The sequence below is a fragment of the Marmota flaviventris genome, chromosome 8 (assembly GCF_047511675.1).
Source record: "Marmota flaviventris isolate mMarFla1 chromosome 8, mMarFla1.hap1, whole genome shotgun sequence".
In the NCBI taxonomy this organism is placed as follows: Eukaryota; Metazoa; Chordata; class Mammalia; order Rodentia; family Sciuridae; genus Marmota; species Marmota flaviventris.
The window spans coordinates 131853480-131878538 of record NC_092505.1 but is presented as its reverse complement, the minus strand read 5'-3'; the positions used below and the strand labels follow the sequence as shown (position 1 = coordinate 131878538).

General features: G+C 50.1%; 4 protein-coding genes and 1 pseudogene across 9 annotated transcripts; 2 read left to right on the top strand and 3 right to left on the bottom strand.

Moving 5' to 3' along the window:
• Positions 1 to 72: 72 nt before the first annotated feature.
• Positions 73 to 5395, bottom strand: Abhd14b (abhydrolase domain containing 14B). Of its 3 annotated transcripts, XM_071615671.1 has the most exons (5): positions 5357 to 5395; positions 4046 to 4680; positions 3016 to 3251; positions 1603 to 1644; positions 1000 to 1088 (listed from the first exon to the last, which is right to left on the bottom strand). In XM_071615671.1, exons 2-5 carry the CDS (start codon positions 4438 to 4440, stop codon positions 1033 to 1035), a joined length of 729 nt encoding a protein of 242 aa, XP_071471772.1. In that variant the 5' UTR covers positions 4441 to 4680; positions 5357 to 5395; the 3' UTR covers positions 1000 to 1032. The 3 variants fall into 3 exon arrangements, with proteins under 3 accessions (XP_071471771.1, XP_027789430.2, XP_071471772.1); XM_071615670.1 differs by lacking the exon at positions 5357 to 5395 and having other exon boundaries at positions 73 to 1088; positions 1403 to 1644; positions 4046 to 4229; XM_027933629.2 differs by lacking the exon at positions 5357 to 5395 and having other exon boundaries at positions 73 to 1088; positions 1403 to 1644; positions 4086 to 4227.
• On the top strand, positions 5354 to 11172 carry Abhd14a (abhydrolase domain containing 14A). Of its 2 annotated transcripts, none has more exons than XM_027933626.2 (5): positions 5354 to 5486; positions 8160 to 8374; positions 8507 to 8622; positions 9947 to 10182; positions 10402 to 11172. In XM_027933626.2, exons 1-5 carry the CDS (start codon positions 5403 to 5405, stop codon positions 10582 to 10584), a joined length of 834 nt encoding a protein of 277 aa, XP_027789427.1. In that variant the 5' UTR covers positions 5354 to 5402; the 3' UTR covers positions 10585 to 11172. The 2 variants fall into 2 exon arrangements, with proteins under 2 accessions (XP_027789427.1, XP_027789428.1); XM_027933627.2 differs by lacking the exon at positions 5354 to 5486 and adding an exon at positions 7216 to 7298.
• Positions 11173 to 12071: 899 nt separating this feature from the next.
• Positions 12072 to 18130, top strand: Acy1 (aminoacylase 1). Of its 2 annotated transcripts, none has more exons than XM_027933625.2 (15): positions 12072 to 12250; positions 12691 to 12802; positions 13587 to 13651; positions 13742 to 13846; positions 14078 to 14172; positions 14476 to 14552; positions 14644 to 14733; positions 14835 to 14891; positions 15219 to 15292; positions 15374 to 15423; positions 15533 to 15677; positions 15792 to 15860; positions 16486 to 16565; positions 16722 to 16782; positions 16866 to 18130. In XM_027933625.2, the coding sequence occupies exons 2-15, from the start codon at positions 12709 to 12711 to the stop codon at positions 17028 to 17030; spliced, it is 1227 nt and encodes a 408-aa protein (XP_027789426.1). In that variant the 5' UTR covers positions 12072 to 12250; positions 12691 to 12708; the 3' UTR covers positions 17031 to 18130. The 2 variants fall into 2 exon arrangements, with proteins under 2 accessions (XP_027789426.1, XP_027789425.1); XM_027933624.2 differs by having other exon boundaries at positions 12072 to 12366.
• Positions 18131 to 19564: 1434 nt separating this feature from the next.
• On the bottom strand, positions 19565 to 21095 carry LOC114091453 (translation machinery-associated protein 7-like; annotated as a pseudogene).
• A 91-nt stretch (positions 21096 to 21186) lies between these two features.
• On the bottom strand, positions 21187 to 23823 carry Rpl29 (ribosomal protein L29). 2 transcript variants are annotated; one of them, XM_027933914.2, is made up of 4 exons: positions 23759 to 23823; positions 23169 to 23213; positions 22794 to 22858; positions 21187 to 21706 (listed from the first exon to the last, which is right to left on the bottom strand). In XM_027933914.2, exons 2-4 carry the CDS (start codon positions 23203 to 23205, stop codon positions 21296 to 21298), a joined length of 513 nt encoding a protein of 170 aa, XP_027789715.2. In that variant the 5' UTR covers positions 23206 to 23213; positions 23759 to 23823; the 3' UTR covers positions 21187 to 21295. The 2 variants fall into 2 exon arrangements, with proteins under 2 accessions (XP_027789715.2, XP_027789716.2); XM_027933915.2 differs by lacking the exon at positions 23759 to 23823 and adding an exon at positions 23629 to 23687.
• Positions 23824 to 25059: the final 1236 nt, after the last annotated feature.

Here is a 25059-nt window from a genome sequence, read left to right as displayed (position 1 = left end):
GGGGGAGGGGCCGACAGTGGCAGTCCCAAGGGGCGGAGGTAGGGGCGGTGCTCCGGAGACAGCAAGAGCCTGTGGGGTCTAATTGCAGCACTTTATTTCACCGACCTTTACAATCCATCTTCCTACCCCAACCCCCAAACCTCAGGGCAGGAAACAAGCTTAGCTGAGAAGACCCAGGCCTGATAACCTGGGAAAGTGTGGAACGTCCAGAAGGAAGGGGGCAATTCTGAGCTGGGACCAGTTGCAACCTATGGGTGGAGCCTCGGGCTGGCCACATCCTGAGCATAGCAAGAGAGTCACCAGCAAGGGATGGCATGTGAGGTCCCCAGTGAGGTCTGCATGTGTGGAAGTGTACATGTGTAAGCACTTGTGTTATATGCATGCAATGCACACTACACATGAGAATGTGCGTGCCAGTCGAGTTACATATACCTGTATGGTTTGGCTCTCAGGTGAAAGGTCCTATTTGGGAACATAGATTCAAATGTGTAAGCATGCAAGTGGCCTAAGAGGGCTAGAGAAGTGGAGGAGGGAGTGGCTGGCCTGTAGGGCTTAAAGAAGGAGGTGGAGGTGGAGGGGAGGAGAGGGCAGGGCAGGGGAGGGCAGGGCAGAGTAAGGAGTTAAGGCCAAGCAGAAAAGCCTGTAGGAGAAACTCATCAATTACCCTTCACCAGGTTATGTTCCTCAATTCCTGAGGGTTTTTTCCCCACTCTTGATTTTACCTTCTCAATCTGTCACTGCAAGAGAAATCAGAAAAAAGGCAGACAGACCCCAAAAGACAAGACTCCATATAGACTTATAGACAGACAAACCTGTTGCATGTGCATAAGCCAGAGCCCATGTAGGAGAAGAGAGAGATTCCCAAGGCAGGCAGGAAGGCAGTCCACCCCCATCTGCAAGGCTGAGCCTCATGCTAGCCCCTGCAGGAAGTCCAGCAGCCCTGCATGCCACTCCTCAGGCTTATCCAGGTAACAGGGGTGCCCAGCCCCCTCCATAACTAGCACACGGTGGTTGGGCAGCTGCTTCAGGTGCTCAAAGCTGGTGTGACCCATGGGGTCCTGGTCTCCATATACGATTAAGGCCGGAGTCTGAAAGGAAATGGGAGCAGAGTCAACAGGGCCTGCCATTCCAGCCTCCTGAAGGTCAGTTCTAGCCATCAGCGGTGACACACTGAGACAAGCTGGATCAGTAGGTTGGGGGCTTGGATTTGTGTCTGCCCCAGCACACAATTTAGTACAGAGCTTAGTACAGAAATCTGATAAGTACATCAAAAGGATGGAATTTGGCAGTCATTTCCTCCCAGAGGCCACCCATTGGTTACCCAGCCCCCAGATGAGGAAGACTCAGGATGGACCCTTCCAGGCTCCTGGCAGGGGTGTCTCAGCTTCCCACACAAGGGTACCTTCACATTGGCATAGTCGGCAGCACTGATTTTGTCAGTACAGATGGGGGCCACTGGCACATAGCCCCGGAGCTGGGAGCCAGGGGCCGTGAGGAACGGCAGGGAGTACATGCCACTTAATGATGGACTGATCACAACTGGGGGGCCCAACTCCAAGGCATCCGCAACAGCCTTCAGGAAGCTACCAGGAACCAGCTCACCAATAGGAGCAGGGGCTGCTGCTTCCTTGGAGTGGCCCAGACCTGCAGAGATTCAGGTATGGGAAAGGCAAGAGAAGGATAGTGAGTGGGAAAACAAAGGTCTCTTCCTCCAGGAAGCCCTCCCAGGAACCTCAATCTCTCTGTGCCCAGGTTCCTACTTATACCCAGTAGCCCAAGTTTACAACTGTGGCAGCCTAATCTATCATAAATATGGCAAGCATAAGCATTTCCCTCCATACTGTGCCCACCTTTCCCACTAACAGTATCCTGAAAAAAAATCAGGATCTGAAGTCTAACAGTGCTGAATCCAAGTCCCAGTTCTCCATTTACTGTCCATGTGACCATTAGCAAGTCCCTTCAACCCTCTCTCAGCTGCTCAGTGTCCCCTGATAAAAGAGGATAACAAAAGTACCTGCCATTGAAGACTATTGTGGGAAAATAAGTTGATTAATTAAAGGGCAACTGGCTGTGAATTAACACAGAGTGGGGTCCTGGAGAACAGTGGCTGAGGGGCTGCTTTTGCACTCATACCTTCCCTCTCCAATCAATCAGTCCCACCTCCCCACCACCATACTGTGAATTGAACCCAGGGGCACTCTACCACTGAGCTACATCCTGCATTTCTTTTAATTTTGAGACCTAGAACTTGCGATCCTCCTGTCTCAGCCTCCAGAGTTGCTAGGATTCTAGGTCTGCCCCACTGCATCCAGCCAGTCCCCATCACCCGAAATTTAGCTCCAGACCTTTGCCCTGAAGCTCAGCCCAACCCACTGTTGGAACAATACCTACAGGCTGGAGGCCTGCCCTTGAGCCCTGAAACCTTACCAACCCTGGCCTCTGAGGGGATTAGATCAGCCAGGCCTCCTTTCCCAACTTGACAGCAGGGCTGGGGCCTGCAGTCCAGGTTTTAACAAGCTCTCTGGAGGCTGTCCCTACCTCCTCCAGCGCCCAACTCAGAGATCTGCATGTGGGATGACAACTACCCATCAGGTGCTGCCATGCCCGCCAAGTTGCCAGGAGATTCAAGTCTCACTCCTCAGATCTTCTAACAGCCTGTGAACGTGGCTCTGTCAAAATACTTTAACTTCCAAAGAGCTGAGTACCCATTTCTGTATGTCAGACACTAGCCATATACTCACATGGACAGTCTTATTCCATTCTCACTAAGGGCAACCCCATACATGAGTGCAGTATCTTCTCCCATTACAGATGAAGAAATAAGGCTCAGAGACACCCCGCGTAATAGCGAGAAGTTGAGGGGTGTCCAAGCCCCATCTAGATCAATAGTGGAGAAGCTCAAAGACGCTTACAGTGTACACCCAACTCTTAGGTCCTCCTAGTCCTCCCATCCCAGGCCCTGGGTCCGATATATGACCTCCCCAACCCCTACCCAGAAGCCTGCTCCAGAAGTACCTGGCAGATCAATGGCCACAGCCCGGTAGCCAGCCTGGGCTAGCCTGTGCAGTGTACCAAGGTTCTTCCAGGTTTCAGAGGAGAAGCGGATACCATGCAATAGCAGCACAGAGAAGCCAGTGGCCTGCCCACTTCCAGGCCGTGCCTCCCGGAAAAAGAGGCTCTGGCCCTGCACTTGGATGGTGCCCTCTCGCTGCTCCACACTTGCCATTTCTGCTGCTGCTGTTCTGAAGTGCCTGTGGTTCAAAGCCAGACTGATGAGGAGCCACAGAACATCCTGCCCAGGTGGAGCAGGGAGGCTCTCAGAGAGGGGTCTGGAGTGGGTAGCAAGGAGGCCTCCAGGGCTTTAGAAACAAGCTTCAAGGTCATTTTTGCCTCTGCCACTCACTTAATTGTGTGACCTTGGGCCTCAGCTTCCTCATCTGCAATATGGGGATAATAAAGCCTACCTCAAGAATTATGAATTTTATTAAGAGTTTAAGAAAATAAATAACAGCGAAGCTCTTCTACAGGTTATTGTTCTCATTGCTATTATCCTTTTGTACAAACGGGGACAATGCACTAGGATTAGCTTATAGGTGGTTAAGATTACATGAGGCCACGCATGTAAAATGCTCGCATCAGGCACCATGTTTAGCACGCAGTAAGTGCTCAATAGACAAAAAGTAATTTGCTTATCAACCTTATCTTCCCCAACGCTCTGTGAGTTGGAACTGCAGGCCGTAGGAGCCAAAGTTTACAATAAAATGCCCATTTTCTAAAGGCCGAAACTCAAGTGCCCAGCGGGCAACAGCTTTGGAGTTCCAGCCTGCAAGGGGCGCAGGGTGCTCAGTGTGCTAACGGCTGGGGCCCAACGCGTTGGCCAGGGGCGCCGTCAAATCCTCCCCGCTACGGTTCACTCGGTCTACTCCCGGGACCAAGGTTCGGCTCCCTAGGTCTGGAGGACCCATGCGGAAGCAGGGCAGCACAGAAGGAGGGGATCTGGGAAGCCGGATGGGAAGACTTGGGGTAGGTGCGAGTGGGTTCTGACCAGAGAGAGAAAGAGTGCGTCGGGCTTGCAAGTTGGGTACCTGGGGAGCGGCGTAGTCTCGCGCACACCGGAGGCAAGCGAGTGCCCGCAGCGGATGGGGAGGGAAACAGGGAAGAGGTTGACTCCAGGGCGGGGGCGGGAACAGGGGCTGGGACCCGGGCTGGGATCCAGGCGGGGACCCGGCCATGCTGCAGGGCGCCCTCTTGTGGCCACAAGCTGCCTCCGGGTCCGTCCACGCCACTAAACCCTCTTGTTCTTATAGAGACCTTAGTTTCCCCAAGCCACTCGGTCCCACATGCCCCAGGCGCGAGACTGGAAGCGGACCCGAAGCCCTCATGACATGCCCACTGTAGACTCGGTACACCTTGAGGATGCGGGCTCTTTCGGAATTGCATCCCTGTGCTGCTCCCTTCTTGCCCACTATCACCCTCATCCCCAGTCAGGTCTGCCCAAGCAGAGTTGTACGTCTGGCATAGAGTTAATGTTCTCAGGTTTGAGTGAAAGGCTCCGTCAAAGTTCACTCCGGTGGGGGGCTGGGGATGTGGCTCAAGCGGTAGCGCGCTCGCCTGGCATGCGTGCGGCCCGCTTCGATCCTCAGCACCACATACAAACAAAGATGTTGTGCCCGCCGAAAACTAAAAAATAAATATTAAAAAAAAAAAAAAAAAGTTCAGCCCGGTGACATTGGTCGTTTTCCCAACTTCTCCAAGCCTGTTTCCTCACATGTAGAATGGGTGGAATGTTGCCCACATCTGCAGGGTACCAGTAAGAATCGAGTTCTGTGCACTGTGCACAGCTTCTTTGTGCCGAGTTTGGTTACCACGCGGAGCCCTGAGCCTGGGACAGACCAGACTATGGTCACACATCGCCAAGCAGGATAGGTTGCATGAGAGACAGGAACTCAAGCCTGACTCGTGTGTGTGTGTGTGTGTGTGTGTGTGTGTGTGTGTGTGCGCGCGCGCGCGCGCGCGCGCCTGTAACAGCTGCATAACAACAAATAGTATCTGCATTTACACAAGGAGGCCTCTGTGCCAGGCTGAGACTTGGAGACTTGACCGGTCTTAAATCCTTCCCATTGTATCCACAGAGATAACTGAGCTAAAGTGAAGATGTTCTTGGGACAAGAATCTGGTGGCTCTCCGCCAGTTCTTAAGCCCAAAACTATTCGGAAATTCTGGACAGGGAGGGTCCGGCCGGGTCTTGGTGCTTTGAGGCGCCACCCCCAGTCCCCTCCTCTGGAACTATTTGCTACGTAGGAGCCCCGCCTGCCAGCTGCAGAGTGCGCAGGCGCACTTCGGTGGCCTCACTTACCACTGCCTAGTCACGGAGCAGCCGACCTAGTGACGGAGGCAACGCCATGGCCGCGGCGCTGTTTGGCTCTTGGTTCCGCCGGGGCGGAGCCCGCCCCGCAGTAGCTTGCCGGGTCGTCGGGGTCGGCCCGGTGAGTGTCCCCTGGGAGGAAGGAGGAGGGCCGGCCCCGGGGGCGGGCCACCTTTCCCAGGCCTCTTGGGGCAGAGTCCTACTGAGGGGGCACGCGCTGGGTCTGGGAGTGTACTTGTGATCGCGTGTTGTATGTGTGAGCACGCAAGTGTCTGCCTGAAGGCTGTATCCTTGGGAATCCGGGAATATGTATGTGTCCGCTTGTGTATCTGTCGGTCTGTTTCTTCGTACTGATGTGGGGGCGGTGTATTCGTGGGTCTATGTATGTCTACTTTGGGGTATTTCTCTATGTGTGATTATCTGTGGGAGTGTGATTATCTGTCTGTGCTTGTGTGTTTCTTATGTGAGTGTGTAGTTTTAGGATTATGTGTGACTGTGTGCTTGGGTATTCTGAGTGTCTGCATGTGGGTTGTTTGGGTTTTTTAATTTATTATTATTGTTATTATTTTTCCATATTGGGATTTGAACCCAGGACCTTGCACATATCATGCAATCGCTCTACTATTGAGCCACATCCCCAATCCCTTTTTATTTTTACTTTGAGATGAGGTCTTGCTAATTTGCCCAGGCCGGCCTCGAATTTGTAATTCTTGTACCTCAGCCTCCCAAGTGCCTAGGATTACAGGCATGTGTCAGAGCACCCTGTACAAGTCGTTCTGAAAGAGTGTGCCAGTTCACTGTCTGCCTTCCTGATGCCTGACTGTGTGCGTGATTTTGAGAGTGTTATTGCAAGGACCAATGGGTGTGTGAGGACTCTGCATGTACGTACAGGGAATAGTTCGTACAAAAGAAAAGGGTACAGGAGCAAGACTGTGTGCACGTATGGACATGTGAGTGTCACTGTCGACACGTGTTTCGGCGGCCTAAAGGGCAGCTTGTTCTCCACCCCACCCCATCCCAACCCCATCTCTAGAGCCACCGGTTGCAGCTGCAACAGTCTAGAAGGGCTGCACCCTGGATTGCCAAAGCAACCACCAAAGCCCTGCCCCTCCCTCCTGCTAGAGGCCCTGCAACCTTTCAGCAGACCCAACAGCCAGGAGGGGTCCAACCCCAAAGCTCAGTATAGTAGGAATCCAGTCTAACGCAGTGTTGTAGGTGCTAGGTTGTGGGTATGCGTCCTAGGCTATTCGTGACTAGGAAGAAGAGCCCGCTGTTTCTCCACCTGGCTCCTGGTTTTCCATCAGCACGTGCAGCTGCCATTGCCTACCCACCACCTAACTCCGGAACCCGGAGGGTAGGCTTGGGAGCCGGGGCAGGGGGAGGATATCCCTCCCAAATGTCCCTCAGAGGTGTGTGAGAGACCCAAGACTGGACTCCAGCTAGTTCTAGCTGGCACCTAGCTGGTGCTCAATAAAGATTATTTACTAGATGGGGTTGGGGTTGTGGCTCAGCGGTAGACCATTCGCCTAGCACATGCGAGGCCCTGGGTTCGATCCTCAGCACCACAATAAATAAATAAATAAATAAACAAACAAACAAATAAATAAATATATATATTGTGTCCAACTAAAAAATAAATATGAAAAGAAAAGAAAGATTATTTACTAGAATCCTAGGAGAAGGCAGGCCGTGCTCATCCTAGGCCCAAGAAATGAGGACAGGGACAGAGCCCACCTTCCCTTAAGTCCCCTGTATTATTGAAATCTCACAGGAGACTTGAGAGAGCAACCAGAATTATCCCACTTTACTGACATACTGAAGACTCAGGGTCAGGAATTGGCAGAGACCTGTTTTAAAGCCAGCTCTACCTGACCTGCTTGGGCTCTGTCCCTGGGCTGGCAAAGGCCCTGTACTGGAGGAGTCCATGAAGCAGGTCATTTGGTGTGAAGCTGTATGTGTGTCTGTATATGGGGGTGGGGACATTCATCTCTCCAACCTCCAGCTGCCTTTTCCATTTCTAGGTGAACCACGCTCCTCCCTGGCCCCACACCGGCTCAGGCCTCTGCATTTCCTCCATCACCAACATTGTCTGTGAGCTTCCCCAAAACAGCTGTGGTCAGCCATTAAATATTCCCATCAACCATAAAACACATTCTGATTTTAGCAGTATTATATACAGAGTAATAAAATGAACTATTTCCGAGCCTGCCCTCAGAAGGTGGTCTCTTCAAATAGTCTTCCTCCTTGGATAGCCCTCACCACTCTATCCAGTAGAGGGGCTTCAGTTCATCCATTGCCTCCCATTTCCATGCTTTCCTTCTTCCAAACCAAGTGTGACCTGATGGTTAGGAGTCCAGCCCTGGGTTCAAATCCCAGTTCCCGCTTTGGGCTACTTGAGCAATAGAATTCACCTCTCCAAACCTGAATTTCCTCATTTGTAAGAGACCTGTAATTATATCTTCTTTAGTGTTCTTTATGGACCTCCTTGTTGTGGGGGGCTGAGCAGGAGCCTGCTGTCATAAGAGCTTGAAGTAAGTTTAATTATCAGGGATGATGGTCACTGAGCATGCTGTGTGCTAGAGGGACAACTCGGATGCACCTCCTCACACTTTGAGCCTTTGTCCTGGCATATGGAATGGCTGGGTATTGAACCACCAGTCTTTTGTCCAGAGCAAAGGAAGGGCCAGAGTTGCAGATCTTTCTCTGTAGGGACTTCAGGTTGGGGTTTGGGGATGGGTCCAGACACCTTGTAGGGGCTCAGCCTTGCTTCTTTTCCTTCTCCCTCCTCCTCCAGACTGCGGTACAGACCTGCGTGAGCCGGTACAAGGCTGCTCTGCTGGGCCTAGGTGTATTATTGTTCATGCTGCTATTGTATGTGGGACTGCCTGGCCCCCCTGAGCAAACTTCCTGGCTCTTGGGAGACCCCAATGTCACAGTCTTGGTTGGTCTTACCCCAGGAAACTCCCCCATCTTTTACCGTGAGGTGCTTCCACTCCATCGGACACACAGGTGGGTGTAGACCTGAAGGACCCCAGCCTGACTCAGGGTGCTCGGGACCTACAAAAGCAATAGGAAAAGCTTAGGGAGAAAGAACAGTAGGCTGCCCCAGGTTTCAGGATATATTTCCCTGTGTGCTTGCAGGGTGGAGGTGGTGCTGCTTCATGGAAAGGCCTTTAACTCCCACACATGGGAGCAGCTGGGCACACTGCAGCTATTATCACGGAGGGGCTACCGGGCTGTGGCCCTTGACCTTCCAGGTGAGCACCCCAACCCTTAGATCTAGGGAGGCAGGACATAGCAATTACAAAGGGGCAGCTTCCCAGAAGGGGAAATTGGAAGGGTAGGGAAGCCTTAAGGTATGGCTTGGGGGCCTCTGGACCTCAGTGTCTGGATAAGCAGTGGCAGGTCACAACACAATATGTCACCATGAAAATGTGTATTTATATTGTTTTCCTTGAAAATTACAGTGTGTTTGTATGTCAGAGCAAATAGAAATATGACTCACAAACTCTGTGGCTTTTTGGTTTTTTTAACTACACGAATGATTTGTGCTATCAATTCTTCATCACCACCACCCCTGTGACACTTCCTCTTTCCTTGGTGCTGGGGATTCAACCCCAGGCCTCGTGCATGCATGCTAAGCACACGCTCTTCCATTGAGCTACACCCTTAACTGATACTGTCATTTTTGTCATTAAAAAAAAAAAAAAAAAGTGAAGCCTTCAGAGATTGTGCCACATTTCACTCCCTCTCTAAGCAGTTGGCAGGGGTGCTAGACCCCTCTCCTCAGCATTTCCACACATAGAAACACAGATGGTATGCAGGATAGTGTGGTGAGGATTGAAAAAATGATTAGTGTCTTGCTGGCTCTGCAAGTCTGTCTGAAATTTGGTTTTCTCCCCCTACACTATGACTCTTGGATCATGCTGGTCTCTGCAAATCTCCTTTGATCTGCCATTCCTCTACTGGTGGATATGTAGATTGATTTAGAGTTTTCAATGTCAGTTGAAATCCTCAAGAGTAAAACATTTTTGGACATGCTTCTTTAAGCATGGAGGCAATACTTTTTTAGGGTAGTTATTGAGAACAATTGATGGATCAAAGGATACACATTTTAAAATTCTGAAAAATACTAAAACTCACCCTCCAACGAGCTGCACAGATTTATTCTCCCATTAGTCATATATGAAAGTGCCTGTTTTTCTACATCTTTCCCCAAAACTGGGTATTGTCAGGTAATTTTTGTTTCAGGTACTAAGGATTGAGACCAGGGTACTCTTATCACTGAGCTAGATCCTTGGCTAGAACTCACTAAGCTAGATCTCACTAAATTGCTGAGGCTTGTCTCAAACTTGTGATACACCTGCCACAGCCTCCCAAGTGGCTGGGATTACAGGCATGTGCCACTGTGCCTGGCTAAAAGATATTTTTCTAGCAGGCCTATTACATTACAAAAAAAAAAATTGCTTCTAGGAAGTTTGGGGTAGCATGTACCATGTGCCACTGGTCCCCATGTCTTCTACACTGTGGTGGGAAAGAAGTCCAGATTCACCTTCAACTAGTACTTGCTGCCATTCCCAGGTTTCGGGAACTCAGCACCTTCAAAGGAAGTAAGCACCGAGGCAGGGAGGGCAGAGCTGCTGGAGCGAGTTTTGCGGGACCTGGAGGTGCAGAATGCTGTGTTAGTGAGCCCCTCACTGAGTGGCCACTACGCCCTGCCCTTCCTGATGCAAAGCCACCACCAGCTACGTGGATTCGTGCCCATCGCTCCCACCTCCACCCAGAACTACAACCAGGAACAATTCTGGGCCGTGAAGGTACTAGAATAAGGATCTTCAAAGGTCACTGTGGCACCCTCTCCCTAATTTGTGTCATGGAGGGGGCGGTCAGGACTCAAGTCTTACTTGGTGGGACATGTCTCTAACCGTGATTTTGAATGGAGGAGGTGGGGATTCAGAAAGTCTTCCTAAGATAATAACTTGGGGATCAGATCCTCACCCGTCTCCAGGATCACAGCCTCTTGCCTTGCCCTGCAGACCCCAACCCTGATCCTGTATGGGGAGCTCGACCACAAACTGGCTCAAGAGTCACTGCAGCAGCTCCGCCACCTGCCCAATCACTCTGTGGTGAAGATACACAACGCAGGCCATGCCTGCTACCTCCACAAGCCACAAGACTTCCATCTCGTCCTCCTTGACTTTCTTGACCATTTGTCTTGAACTAACCCACTTCTGAAGCCCTAGGCCTGTCCTGTGCTAGGAGTGTCTGGACCACCACTCTCTCCCCACCAGGGATGCAGGCCCAGCCAGGCCCAAGGGGCAGGCCCAGCCAGAATGTCTCATTTCACTTCACAGGCACAATAAAGAAAAGCATATTTGTTTTGCCTAGAGAGTAACAGGCTCTCTTTCCTGGTGTGCCTCCAGAGAGGTAGGGGTGGGAGGCAAGTTTGGGACTGTTTAGGGGCAGGTGCTGGGGTTGGAGGGGATGCTCCAGAACCCTGTGGATCCAAGAGTGAGCCACTTCCTCACTGTATGACTTCAGTATGCCTTAGTTTAGTCATCTGTTAAACAGACATGATGGTAACATCTAGCTCGGAGGGAAGTTGTAGGATTGAATGTGTCTGGTAAGTAAAGCATTTGGTCATGTGGAGATGGGGAAAGCAGGGGTGCATGTTAATGCTGCTGTATGACCACTGAGAATGGTGGGAAATCCAGGGTCTGGGTAGCTGAGCTGAGTTTGGAATGTAGAGTGTGTAGACACAAGTATGGGGAAACTGGTTTACGAATTAAAACAGCATTGTTATTGAATCACAAGCCTGTTTGCTCCTTTGTTATGTGTGGGTGAACATCCAGAGACTTCAACCCCAGGAAGGATGGGATGGGCCGTTCCCTTACCCTTCCAGACTGCTTTCTTGGTCCAGGGGTTGAAGTTTTCCACTCCTGTGGGCTGCCAAGCTGACTCAGCCACTGGAGCAGAGAGCAGAACTGGTTGAGAGTGCAAAGAGCAGCCAGTTACACAAGTGTGCACGTGCAGGTGGCCAAGGGTACCTCTATGTCTGTTTCTCCGTCTCTGGTGGGTGAAGAAAAGCCAGTTTGGCACAGGGGCAGCCAAGAGTGTGCTGTTTCCCCCACGTCTCACTGTCATATGGCGTCAGGATTGCATCTTTTTCAGTGACATCCCATCACACTCACTAACTCACATGCATATTGTCACACATATGGTCATGTCCGCTGATACACAGGTTTGCCCACACCGTGGCACATTCACACAGTCACACATATTCCCAACAATGCCATGTATCCTTCATTCCTGGTATCTGGACAGTTGTTCTGTGTCTGACCAGGGTCAGAATCCTGCGGACACGTGGACCAGCTTCCTGGAGGTCACAGTGTGGAACAGGTAGATATTAACCAAAACCTTACTGCACGTGGAGATGAGGCACGGGAGAATCTTCTTGATCCGCTGAAGCACGAAAAGGAGAGCGGTTGAAGTCTTGCGGGAGGGGGTGGGGAAACAGGCCAGGCCTTTACAGCCCTGCGCCCTGAGAGCTACATCTTACTCAACACCGCAGCGGCCACTTTTAGCGTCAGGGACCGCCCTCTTCTCCTAGGGCCTCCTCTGGAGGCTGGAGGGGAAGGAGGTGTCCTCTAGGGGCGGAACCTTCTCGGGGTGGAGCCAGCCCCCAGCGTGCCGCCTGTGGGGCGGAGCTGGCGGCGGCCAGAGCTGCCCAGGGGGCGGGATCCTGGATTCAAGCCTCCAATAACTCAGTGGAGGTCCTGCTCGGTGGAGGACCCGGACCTAGGCGCCTGCACTGCCGCAGGGAGTGGGAAGGTTGTTACTTGCAATCTGCGATATCCGCCCCGCGACCCGGCTTTGGGCCAAGTGGTGAGCGGATTAGGGCAGTTTTGATCTCGCGACCCTGCTGGACCCGGAGTCCCCGCCACATTTCTCGCAGCGGGAGCTGAAAGGCGAACGCGGGCCCAAGACCAGGAAAAAGAAAGGTGGGGGGGTCTTGGCTAGGGCTAGAGGTGTTTGGGGTTCTTGAGGAGGGCGTGGGGGAACAAAGTCCGTATTCAAACCTGGCTCAGCAACTCTCTGGCTGTCCCCAAACCTCTGTGAGCCTCAGCTTTCTTCTCTATAAAGTGAGCATTGAGAGACACAGAATTCCTGGAGCTCTTTGGGGAATTAAATTAAGAATATGCGTTGAAAGCGGGCAGAATAGGGGCTCCAAAATAAGGTGTCCTCTCCTTTAGAACTTCTGGGGAGCCTCGGTGGGGAAGCCCTTTGTTCAGGTAGGGTCTGTTCTCCATTCACTCTGCCCTCAGTTTACCACGATCGGAGCCATGGCCAACAAGGATCCTGAGTCTGAGCACCCATCTGTGACTCTGTTCCGCCAGTACCTGCGCATCCGCACTGTCCACCCTAATCCCGACTATGGTGAGAACACGGTGGTCCCAGGGCCTGCGCTCTAACCACCTCCAACTCTGTCATTCCCTGTGTCAATAGATGAGATGTCACTTCTACTGTTGACCGCCCTTTTCCCAAAAGCTGTGTTGCTCCAAATGTTACTCCTAGCAACTGGTTAGGGAACAACTTCCCAGAGCAGGAGTGGTTGGGGAGAGGCCCTTCAAGGAGCTTACTGGGGCTGGATAAAGGCCCTCAGGAATCAAGCTTGGTAGCTGGGATTATGTACATGGGTTCAAATTTTTGCTCAATAGTTTGTCAGCTGAGAGATGTTGGGTGAATCTTTTCAAGTCTCTGGGCCATAATTTCCTTATCTTTTAAAGAAGAATAACACCTGCGGCTGGACATGGTGGCGCACACCTGTAATCCTAGCTCCTCAGGAAGCTTAGGCAGGAGGATTGCAAGTTCCAGGCCACCCTGTCTAAAAATAAAATTTTAAAAGGGCTAGGGATGTGGCTCAGTGGTAGAGCATTTGCCTAGCATGAGCAAGGATCCTGAGTTCAATCCCCAGTATCACATACACACAAAGAAAAACACCTGCTTCCAATCCTGGACTTTACCCTTGTCTTCCACAAAGTTGCACACTGGCCAAAAATATCTTTTTCCTTGGGGATAGAAATGCAGGTGTCTCTGAGGGTTATGAAATTGTGATGGGGAGCAGAAGCCCATCTCTGGATCTTTTTTTTTTTTTTGGCTGCTTGGGCTGGTGGGAGCCATGGGTAGGCAGAAACAGCCCCAAGATTCTCTTTACCCCCAGGCACTGCTGTGGCCTTTTTTGAGGAGAGAGCCCACCAGCTAGGCCTGAGCTGTCAGAAAGTGGAGGTAAGCCTGGAACCCTGGGTGGAGAAGGGCAATGGGCCTGGGGCACCTCCTCACCCTGACTAGACCAACTTCTTTTTTGACTGTCTCTAGGTGACACCTGGCTATGTGATCCCTGTGCTGACTTGGCCAGGCACCAACCCTACACTCTCCTCCATCTTGCTCAACTCCCATATGGATGTGGTACCTGTCTTCAAGGTATGTGTGGAGGGGTACATGCATACCTAGAGGACTCACAGGATGTAGACCTCAGAAATTCATGCTGCTGGTCCCAGCACTAACTCTTGACATCTGTATGCCATTTCTCCACTCAGTAATCTTTGTCCAGCATTGATTCTCTGCCAGATGGTGATCAGCTACCTTCTTCAGTACTCTTTTGTACTCCTTACCACCCTTTCTGTCACCTCTTTTTCCCATCCCTATCCCTAGGAACATTGGAGTCATGACCCCTTTGAGGCCTTCAAGGATTCTGAGGGCTACATCTATGCCAGGGGCACCCAAGACATGAAGAGTGTCAGCATCCAGTGAGTATCTTTTATTCCCAGTCCCCTGCAGTGTCCTCACTGGACCAATAGCCTGACGCAGGAATGTGATTGGAGAACTTCAGTGTTAAGAGTCATCTTGACCCCTAGCTTGAGCAAAATTATTTCCATGACCATTGAACAGATGGGAAGACTGAGGTTCAGAGATGGGCAGGGACTTTCTGGAGCCCTTGCTAGATCATGGCAGGGTAGGACTGCACCTTGCTAGCCCAGCTTGGCCCTGCCTGCTGGACCATTCTAATAAGCATCTGTAGCTCCTGCAGCACTTGGCTTATGCCCCTTCAGGTACCTGGAAGCTGTGAGAAGGCTGAAGGTTGAGGGCCACCGTTTTCCTAGAACCATCCACATGACCTTTGTACCTGGTAGGAGTGACTTATGAAGGAGGGCAGCTTTGGGGTTGAAGGGGAGTGTCAGGGAGCAGCCCCCTTATCACAAGTCCCTGTGCTTTTACAGATGAGGAAATCGGAGGTCACAAAGGCATGGAGCTGCTCGTACAGCGGCCTGAGTTCCAGGCCCTGAGGGTGGGATTTGCCCTGGATGAGGGTGAGTAGGTTGCTAAGCCTCTGATCAGCCAGGATGGGGGTATGGAGGCTGCTAGTGGGGGCTGAGTCACTCCACTCTCTGAACCTCCTTTTCCCCTTCAGGCCTGGCTAACCCCACTGATGCCTTCACTGTCTTTTATAGTGAGCGGAGCCTCTGGTGTGAGTATGAGTGAGCTTGGAGAGAGGGTTTGCTATATATGTGGGTGATCAAAAAGAGCATCAGCCTACAAAGGATCACAAATCCCGTTAGAGTCCTGAATAGGCCTTGAAGCCAGGGCCTTTGCCTCTCACCTCTTCCTGCCTGGTCTCCTCTTTCCTGAGCTTCTGAGGGCAAGTTCTGACTATAGGCACAACAGCTGTATGCTGTGATTCCAAGCAGGACAGGGTCCTGACAGAGGTGCTTGGAATAAGGGGGATACCTGGGATGACTGCATCTCCAGCCCTCTCATGTGCTGGAAATATTCTCTTCCCTCTACATCTCCCCAGGGGTGCGGTTTACCAGCTCTGGGAGGCCAGGCCATGGGTCACGCTTCATTGAGGACACAGCAGCAGAGAAGCTGGTACATGGTCCTTGGAGAATCTGGGTGTTTGGGAGGTTCCATCCTGGGGCCACTCTCACATCTCACTTCACGCTCTTCTAGCACAAAGTTGTGAGCTCCATCTTGGCATTCCGGGAGAAGGAAAGGCAGAGGTAAGGCAGTCTGGGAATGAGGTGGGGTGGAGGTGGCCCTTGGGAGGCAGTACAAGAGGAGAGGGAGGCTGAGCCACTTTCTTTTATCTGTTTCCCCCCCCAACTAAAGGCTGAAGTCAAACCCTCATCTGAAGGAGGGGGCCGTAACCTGTGTGAACCTGACTAAGCTAGAGGGTGGTGTGGCTTATAATGTGGTACCCGCCACTATGAGCGCCAGCTTTGACTTCCGCTTGGCACCGGATGTGGACCTGCAGGTGCTGACTCTGCCTGGGTTAGAGGGAGAGAACCTGCATCTTTAATCATATCTTTAATAGTGCCCTAGAGGCTCAGAGAAAGCCTAAGAAATCAGCTTGTTTCCCTTCTCTCAGGCTTTCGAGAAGCAGCTGCAGAGCTGGTGCCAGGCAGCTGGCGAGGGTGTCACCTTCGAGTTTGCTCAGGTATCACCTTGGGACCTATCCATGATGGGGTAGTCTGGGGGCTGGGGACGACTGGGCTTACCAAATGTGTGAGTGTAGGAGTGTATGCTTGGTGTGTCTACATATATTCGGGCATTTCTTTAACCACGAGAGACATTTTATCATTCAATGAGCGTTGGATGTAAAGGCCATTGTGGGTGCTGGGAAATACAGTGGGGAGAAAAATTAGGCTTATTGCTTGCCTTCATGGTCCTTAGAACATGAAGGGGAGAGATAGACATAAGTCAAATATTTACTTAATATTGCTTTGATATGAGTGTGTACACATTTGATCCAGGAAAAGGGGGGAACTCAGAACATTTAATCTGGCATTGGACCAGTGGTCTGGGGGAGCCGTCCTAAGGAAGGGGCACTTGGGCTAGGCTCTGAAGGATAGACAGAAGGTAAGTGGATAGACGTTGTGGAAAGGTCCCAGACCACCTAGGGCATTTGAGGTCCTGGAAGAGGGCCTGTGGCTGCACTGGCCACCTGGATGTCTCTGGTAGATGGAAAGAGTTGTGCTCTGTGCCAGACATGGCTTACTCTTAGAAACAGGGCAAGATGCCCAGGCCTCTGTCCTGATCCTGCTTTCCTTCCCCTCCCTTAGAGGTGGATGAAGCCCCAAGTGACACCTATTGATGATACAAACCCCTGGTGGGCGGCTTTTAACCGGGTCTGCAAGGACATGTAAGCATACCCACCAGCCCTCACCCAACCCAGCAACTGCTCCTCTCCTTCTTGCTACCCCTCCTCTGCTTTTCTCCCTGCCTTCCTTTACCCCTTGAATTCTTCCCTTGCCATCTCCTCTGTCCCCCTTTATTCATCAGGCTCTTCCCTCTGCAGGAACCTCACTCTAGAGCCGGAGATTTTCCCTGCTGCCACTGATAGCCGCTATCTCCGTGCGGTGAGCTGATTGCACTGGGGGATGGGCAGGGGGCTGGCCTGGATGCTGGCTTCCCCCCTAACAGCTCCTTCTTGCTCCTTCAGGTGGGGATCCCAGCTCTGGGCTTCTCACCCATGAACCGCACACCTGTGCTGCTGCATGACCATGATGAGCGGTTGCATGAGACCGTGTTCCTTCGTGGGATTGACATATACACACGCTTGCTATCTGTTCTGGCCAGTGTGCCTGCCCTGCCCAATGAAAACTGAGCCCCATACCCTCCAGGCTGCCCCAGAGCTTTCATCCCAACCAGTGCCAAGGACCTCCTCTTCTCCTGACCAGTAATGTAGCCTGTGTGGACAAAGGCAGCCCCTGAACTACTAACACTGCACACATTCATGGAGAAGGGGACATTATTACTCTGGGGACATACTGTTACCAACCCAATTTCACAGATGAGGAAACAGCTTGGCTCTGTGCCCTCATGACATAACACACTGTCCCAGCCACATCTGCCTAGCAACAAGGGGCCATAGTTCAATGGCTACCATATTCTGACTGTGAGGTCAGGGATACTGTTCCCATCAAAAGGGCATAAGTGTAATGCTAGTAACTCAGGAGGCTAGCTAGTAAGGTAGGAGGATCTCAAGTTTGAGGCCAGGCTTAGCAAGACCATTTCAAAACAAAACAAACAAACAAACAAAGCCTGGGGATGTAGTTATGACATAGAACACCCCTGGTTCAATCTCCAATATCTCCAATCTTGGAACATACCAAGATTAGCATCTCAGGGAACTATACCTGGCTTTCTGGGGATATACTCAGGATCCTGGGACAAGAATGGGACCAGATGGGCCACTGCCAGATGTGGGTAGGCAGAGACAGCTTGCAAGGTATGAGCACCCTTTTTTTTTGTTGTTGTTCTGTTTTGGTCAAAACCCACTGACTCTTATGTTGGGAGTAGGGCCCTGATAGATCCAGCAGAATGGCCAGTGATCATGAATCAGTGCGTGCAGAGGGGCCGAGGAGTTGAGTTTCAATCTGTCAGCCCTTGTCAGGATCCCATTTGATATAACTAAAGCCATCTTGATTATAACCATTTGCCTGCCTGGTAACCCTGCTGTATACTCCAAAACCTATAGGATATTATCAAGCCATTAAGGTAGTCAGCTAGCTTAACTGACATTTGACATATTAGTTTTTGTTGCTTTTTCTCCTCCTCCTTTTTGAGAAAACCCAGGCAGATCCCAGTTGGCTGTGGGTGTGGGCTACCTTTATTTAGTTTGACATATAAACCCCTTCCTCCCTGTTGCTGCCCAAGACCTGTTTCTTTCCTTAACCCTAATAAATTGCATTTTATGCAAACCTGGTTGCCTTTTTCTTTGGTCTCTTGGCACCTTCTACCTTTGGTGGCTTGTTCCCATATATTTATACTATACTAGGGTTTTTCTTAAAGTCATGGTAGTGCCCCAGGCTTAGCTATGGCCCTAAAAGCTGAGCTTACTCCTTTCCCTGATTGACCTGTCCTGCCTCCATGCCATGGGACAGAGAAGAGGGATGACTTTAAGTACATAGCTGTGGTCAGAAAGGAAGTCTGCAGATTACCAACAGTAATGACCCCTGCTCAGTTGCAAAGACCAAGGATTCTGCTTCACTGAACCCCCAGGGTAGCCCTTGGGACATAGGTCACACTAGAGATGCACAATCTGAAGCTCCACTTCAACAGGGTGGCCTAACTGGAGCTTGGAGATGGAGTCAACTCATTGATGTCTAGCTGAAGCCCCTGACCTGGAGTTTCTTGAGGTTGGGGGTTTGGCCTTTCTCTCACCCTCAATTGGAGCTGGTTATTTTCACTACACCACCTATCTGGGGCATTTGGACAGAGGTCTTGCTTTGCAAGTCATCAGCCACCTTCAGCACACAAAACCTGCTCCTACTTCCTTGCGTTTTACTCCCTGGCACGGGGCAGGTGGCTACCCACAGAGCTAGCATACATTCTTGGTTGGATATTCTAAATAAACTGGGTTTAAGTGCTACCACCTGGCATTGAAAAAAAACCTACTTCCTGAGGTTGACATGGACCACCCGGGTTCAAATGCTACTTCCAGCCTTTCTTAGCCACCTGTGTAACCCTACTTCAGGGGTAGTGAGACAAATCACCCATAGGCAGCCAGGAAAAGTAGAGAAGACTGGGGGATCAAGCTTCCCATGACAGCTGGTCCCAGCTGTGAGAACAGCCCCTAGACACAAAACAATTGCAAAAGGTACTTTCTCTTGTGCCAACAGGCCCTCACCTCCACCCTTGTGCTAATGAAGGATTATAAATCACTTTTCTACAAATTTTTCTGAAGATGACAAAATATGTTGATTGGCCTTCTTTCTGAATCTTATATCCCACCAGTTACCTATAGGAACAGATCTAAGCCCATAAAACACCAACAAATACCCTTCACTTGGGATCCCTCCCTCAGGAGCTCTATTACTCTGTGTGTGTGTGTGTGTGATTATTTTACAAAATTTTGGGGGGCTGGGGATGTGGCTCAAGCGGTAACGCACTCGCCTAGCATGTGCTGGGTGCTGGGTTCGATCCTCAGCACCACATAAAAATAAAATAAAGATGTTGTGTCCACCAAAAACTAAAAAATAAATATTAAAAAAGTCTCTCTTGGGCTGGGGATGTGGCTCAAGTGGTAGCACACTCGCTTAGCATGCGTGAGGCACTGGGTTAGATTCTCAGCACCACATTGAAACAAAATAAAGATACTGTGTTCACCTAAAACTAAAAAATAAATATTAAAAAAAATTCTCGTTTAAAAAAAAGTTTATTAAATTTACAAATAATCCCAACACAACACTTAATTCTAGCTATAGGTGACAAAAGATGTTACAGCAGGGATCCTGATGTCTAAATAGAAATGGAATCATCCTCACCATCATTTCAAGCACAAGAATCGGCTTACTTTTTGCCAGATTTCTTAATTCCACTTGTGGCCAGGGGGCCCTTCCCCGTACTTTTAGCTTCTAAAGTTTCTACTGCTCCTCTTTTTGTTTGTCTGAAAGCCTTATCTCATCCATCTCCTTGGCCTGCTTCTTAGGTTGTTTCAGGGGCTTCTTCTTGCCACCTTCCCAGCAGGACATGGTGCCTATTACTCTTAATTAAACCCTGTTACTTCACTTTCATCCTTACAATCATGAATTTCGTTCCTTAAATTCACAAGACAAAGAACCCACCTGACATCCATGCTCCATATAACAGAGAGGACATGTCCCAGGCTGCACCCATTACTCTTGACAATAAAATGGGGTACTGTTGTACCCCATCTGAGTCTCCAAAGTGACCAAGGTTGGGCTATGCTTTTTTTAATGTTTATATGTGGTTCAGGTTGAATCAAGGGGCACTCCACCACTAAGATATCTTACTAAATTGCTGAGGCTGGCTTCAACTGGTTTTTTTTTTTGTTTTTTTTTTTTGAGAGAGAATTTTAATATTTATTTTTTTTTAGTTTTTGGCAGACCCAGCATCTTTGTTTTGTAAGTGGTGCTGAGGATGGAACCCGGGCCGCACACTTGGCATGCCAGGCAAGCACGCTACTGCTTGAGCCACATCCCCAGCCCTACAACTGGTTTTGAAGATGAAATGTACACAATCACAGCCTCTGGGACAGGAGTCCCCTCCTTTGCTAGCAAAGCAAAACTTCTTTGTCCTTCTCCCCCCTCCCCAGCCAAAAAAAAAAAAAAAAGTATAAGTGCTTTACTTGATACTATTTTTTTTCTTTTTTTATACCAGGGATTGATCCTAGAGTCATGAACCACCAAGTCAGCCTTTGAGAAACAGTGTGTTGCTAAATCTTTAGGGCACTAAGTTGCTGAGTTTAGTTCAGAACTTGAGATCCTTGTAGTTTCAGGATTCTAAGTGGCTGAGATTACAGTTATGCACTACTACACATGACCCAAATGGTGCCTTCTATAGGAAGCCTCTGGAGATGTTCATTACAACTACTTATTCCCCTAACTTCTCTGAGGATTAAGACCCTGCAGGCAGATAATCAGTCACAATGGCACACACCTGTGATCCCAGCAGTTCAGGAGGCTTAGGCAGTCTCAGCACCTTAGTGAGACACTAAATAACTCAGCAAGACCCTGTCCTTAAATAAAATATTAAAAAGGGCTGGTACCAAAAAACTAAACAAAACAAAACAAAAAACCAGCTCAAGTAGAGAATTCTTCAGTGGGGCCCGTTCCAGACTCCTTCCTTTCTTTATCAGCTTACCCAACCAGGCAAAGAGGTGTCCTACCTACGCTGAAGCTCTGGCCATTTCCTGACTGACCCACATCCCACCATCCACAGAAGGCTCAAGTCTGTTCCCATACCAAAGAAGGCAGCAACCCCACCCAACCCCAGGACAACAGACACAGGCTAAAAGATCCTGCCTCTGGATTTATTTGTACAAATAGCACAGGAGGACACCAGTTCCCATAGACAGAGGCTCAGGGGTCACACCAGTCCTTCTGTCCTCATACCCAGAGGATTTTATTATGGAGCCTTTGCAGGGACCTGGGCACCCTTGGGGGCCTGGGCACCCTTAGGAGCCGGAGCTGGAGCCGGAGCTGGAGCTGCAGCTGGAGCCGGAGCCGATGCTGGAGCTGGAGTTGCAGCCTGGGTCTTGGCTTGGGCTTTGGCCTTTGGCCGGTTGAGCCTGCGTTCCCTGGCCATGTGGGCACGAGCACGCTTCGCGTGCTTGGGATGGGCTAGCAAGGCGAGGCGATCAAGCTTGCGGCTGGCACCCTTTGGCATCTTGGGCTTAACTTCCTTAGGCTTTGCAAGGGCCTTGATAGCCTCGGCACGTGCACTCATGGCCTTGGCGTTGTTTGCCTGCATTTTTTTCAGGCCCTTCTTATTGTGCTTCTTGGCAAAACGCATATTTCTCAGGAACTTGGGGTCTACCTGGAAAGTAGGAAAGGTATAAGTGGCAGCATATAAAGTCCCCAAGTCATGCCCTGGTGTCCTCTTCTATAAGGGTGCCAGGCACTCTAAAGATAGCATCAAATCAACCTTAAATATGGAACTAGCCAATCCTTTAACCACCACCCACCCTCAAGGAGCCAATATTCCACCTGGCTAATGGTGTGCAGTCACATTTTCAAGGCCACACCTCCAGAACCTAGTAGAGCTAACAGTCAAATGTGAATGCTGATAGAAGGAACAAAGGAAAGCTGACCTCTCTGCCAAAGTTGTAAGGCATGAATTTCCTACAGGAGTTCAGCTAAACCACCCCCACACCTTGACAACCCCTCAGGGATACCCCCTTCCCCTTTAAAGGAAGCTATCAATTAAATAACAAGCCTAGTCCAACAGATTCACACCAAAGATCAGAGAGCAAGAGTACTGGGGAGGAACAGAGTAGGGAGAGGCTCAGCTCTCCCCTAGAACTTCCTGGCAAAGGGAGTCAAACTGTCCCTAAGCATAGTACTTGATCAGATAAAGATCATAAAGCACCTAGCACAGTGGCACAAGCCCATAATCCCAGCAGCTTGGGAGGCTGAGACAGGAGGATGGCACCGAAAGTTCGAAGCCAGCCTCAGCAAAAAGTAAAGTGCTAAGCAACTCGTGAGACCCTGTCTGTAAATAAAATACAAAAAAGGGCTGGGAATGTGGCTCAGTGTTCAAGTGCCCCTGAGTTCAATCCTGGGTATCCCCCAATAAAAGATCATGGAAGAGGATCTTAAGGTACCCCCTACAGGCAAGACTGCCTCCCCTAAGGGCTCTGGCTGGGCAAGGGAAATGGCCATTGTACCCTCAGGATACAGGTTACATGGAGGGCTGGGAAAGCCAAGGAAAACTTTATTAGATCTGGCATATAGAGAACGAAATTGTGTCCTTAACAGGGCAGGAAATTCAAGGGACAATTAACAACAGTACTTAGGCAGAGGCTGAATTGGAGGTGTGTGGGGGGGGTACTACACAAAAAGGTCCTGGACATGCACCTCGAGCTGGGAAGGGACATTTTATGTTATTCAATGCATATACTTACCCCCTTAAGAGATTCATATCTTTGTGATCGGGGTTTCTTGATGCCATTTCTGTGCCATTTTCGGGCTGGGGGTGGTGAGGAGGAAAGAAATTAGAGCAGAAATTTTCTCTAATATCACTACTCAGTATCAAAGCTGGCAGGCTTGGGAAAACCATTATGTCCCAGAGCAGATCTTCTTGAGAACTGAAAAACTCCTTACCACTCCTTACCAAAGTACCCTGGGTTTCTCAACTGGATACTTGGCTCCAAAACGTATAATCTCAAAACACTAATAACAAAATGAGCTCCAGAATGGTAAACCCTCACTGTGCTCTAGTATCTTCAAACCAATCTTTGCTAGGGTATGGGGCAGAGAGCAGGGGCCAAGAAACTTACACTGGTTGTGTGTGGTGTGGTTCTTAGACTTGGCCATGTCTGCACCTACAGGAAAAGAGCAGAGTTAAGGGGGGGATAATATATTGACCAAACTACATTATTATATCATGTGCATGTGCGAACACGTAACAACGAATCCCACTATTACGTGTAATTATAATGCACCAATAAAAAAACACAAGGGAGAAAAGTAGCATTAAGGACTGAGGGAGGAAGGGCCTCTCTGGGATGCGCCACCTCTGCTGCCCTGATCTGATGGAACATGAGGCTGCAATACAGACGCATTATATTTGCGACTTCCACCAGTATGAACTTACTTAACACGACCCAAAGTAAGTTCCTGCCTACCAAACCCGGGTAATGATACCTTGAAACCAACTCCCCGCACTCAAAACATTGAGCTCCCCGACCAATTCCGAGGTCCTCCCTTAGCCATCCACCTCTTGAGCAACACCCCCACCCTGTAGTTTTCACTCTCCACAGCCACAGAATCGATTCCCCTGGCTTCCCCGTGGCCGACACCCCAAGCTCCGCGCCCCACGTCCACCCGTAAGCCGCGGATGGCCCCAGATGCCGCGCACACAACACACCGCGAAACGCCGCTCCCGGAGCGGTTGAGACCGGAAGAGGAAGAGAAAGGTCTCAGCGCAAACCCGAGGAATGGGGCCGACCACACCGGAAGGTACTACTGGAAAAAGGTTCCCCGCGGCATCAGGAAGGAAAGTTCCGAGGCCCGGAAGGGCGCCAGCTCGAGGGAGAGGCGGTGCTACGAGTCTTGTCCCGCCTCCCTCCGTCGGTCTCCACCCCTTTTCCTTTGCCTTCCGTTCTTCCAGGACCTGCCTCTTGGCAGTTGGTCTCCTTAAAGATCATGGAGTGCTGGATGTTAGGGAGTGACAGGAGATCTGTGTCTGGCCCCTGCTTAGAGAATAGACTGTGGCAGACAGAGGGGAGGAGGAAGAGTGAGAAAGAGGCTTGGGTGGAACACCATGGGAAGTGATGGCTGCCTTAGGATGGAGAGGAATGGATGCAGAGGGAGGAAAAAGAGGCATGGAACCAAAGACTTGGGTTTAAACGTCTGGGTGAACGGTCCTTTTTACAGAGATGGGGAAAAGTGGGGCTTTAGTCGTTTTGTTTTGAAGAGGTTATGATCCAAATGTTTCTTTTCACATGCATTAAATGTGAGATGACATCCAAATTGAGTAAGCATTGCCTCCTAACAACTCGGTTGCCCTCTCTGACTCTCCCCACCCCCTACAGTTCATTCGCCACACATCCAGGGAGCTTGAAGGTCTTTTTTAAAGATAGAAACCAGATCCTGTCCAAGGACAACCCTTCTGACCCTGGCAAACTCTCCTTGTCATTTGCTTTCCTCCAAACCTCTAGGCCTTCTTTTTTTTTCCTGCCAAGTATAAATGCTTTTGCTGTCTCAAAGTCTTTGCACTTCTATCCCCTCTACCTGATCTGTCCTTTTCCCTGTTCTTTGGATGGTATGCTCTTTCTTGTTCAGGCCTCCCTATTTGAAATAGACACACTCTGTCCCTTCTCCCCGGTTACTCTGTGTCCTCTCATTCTATTTGCTTCCTTCATAGAACTTCCCTGACTCTAATTATGTGTTTATTTATTTGTGTATGTGTTCATTGTCCCAGTGCCTTGAGTTTGGGACTGGTTTGTGTCAGATCAGGCTGGGAAGGCATTTGGTCACTTTTGTTTTTCTACTGCCTAACTGCACTTGATATAAACATTTGCCACATGAACACTCTTTGGCAAGGTAGGTTCACAGAGTGATGGAAGCATGTTGCAAAGTTTTAGGGAGTAAGGGGAAAGGAGGACTTAGAAATAGGACATACAAAGACTGACACATTCCTGAGAAAGGAGAGATTATTCTGTGAGC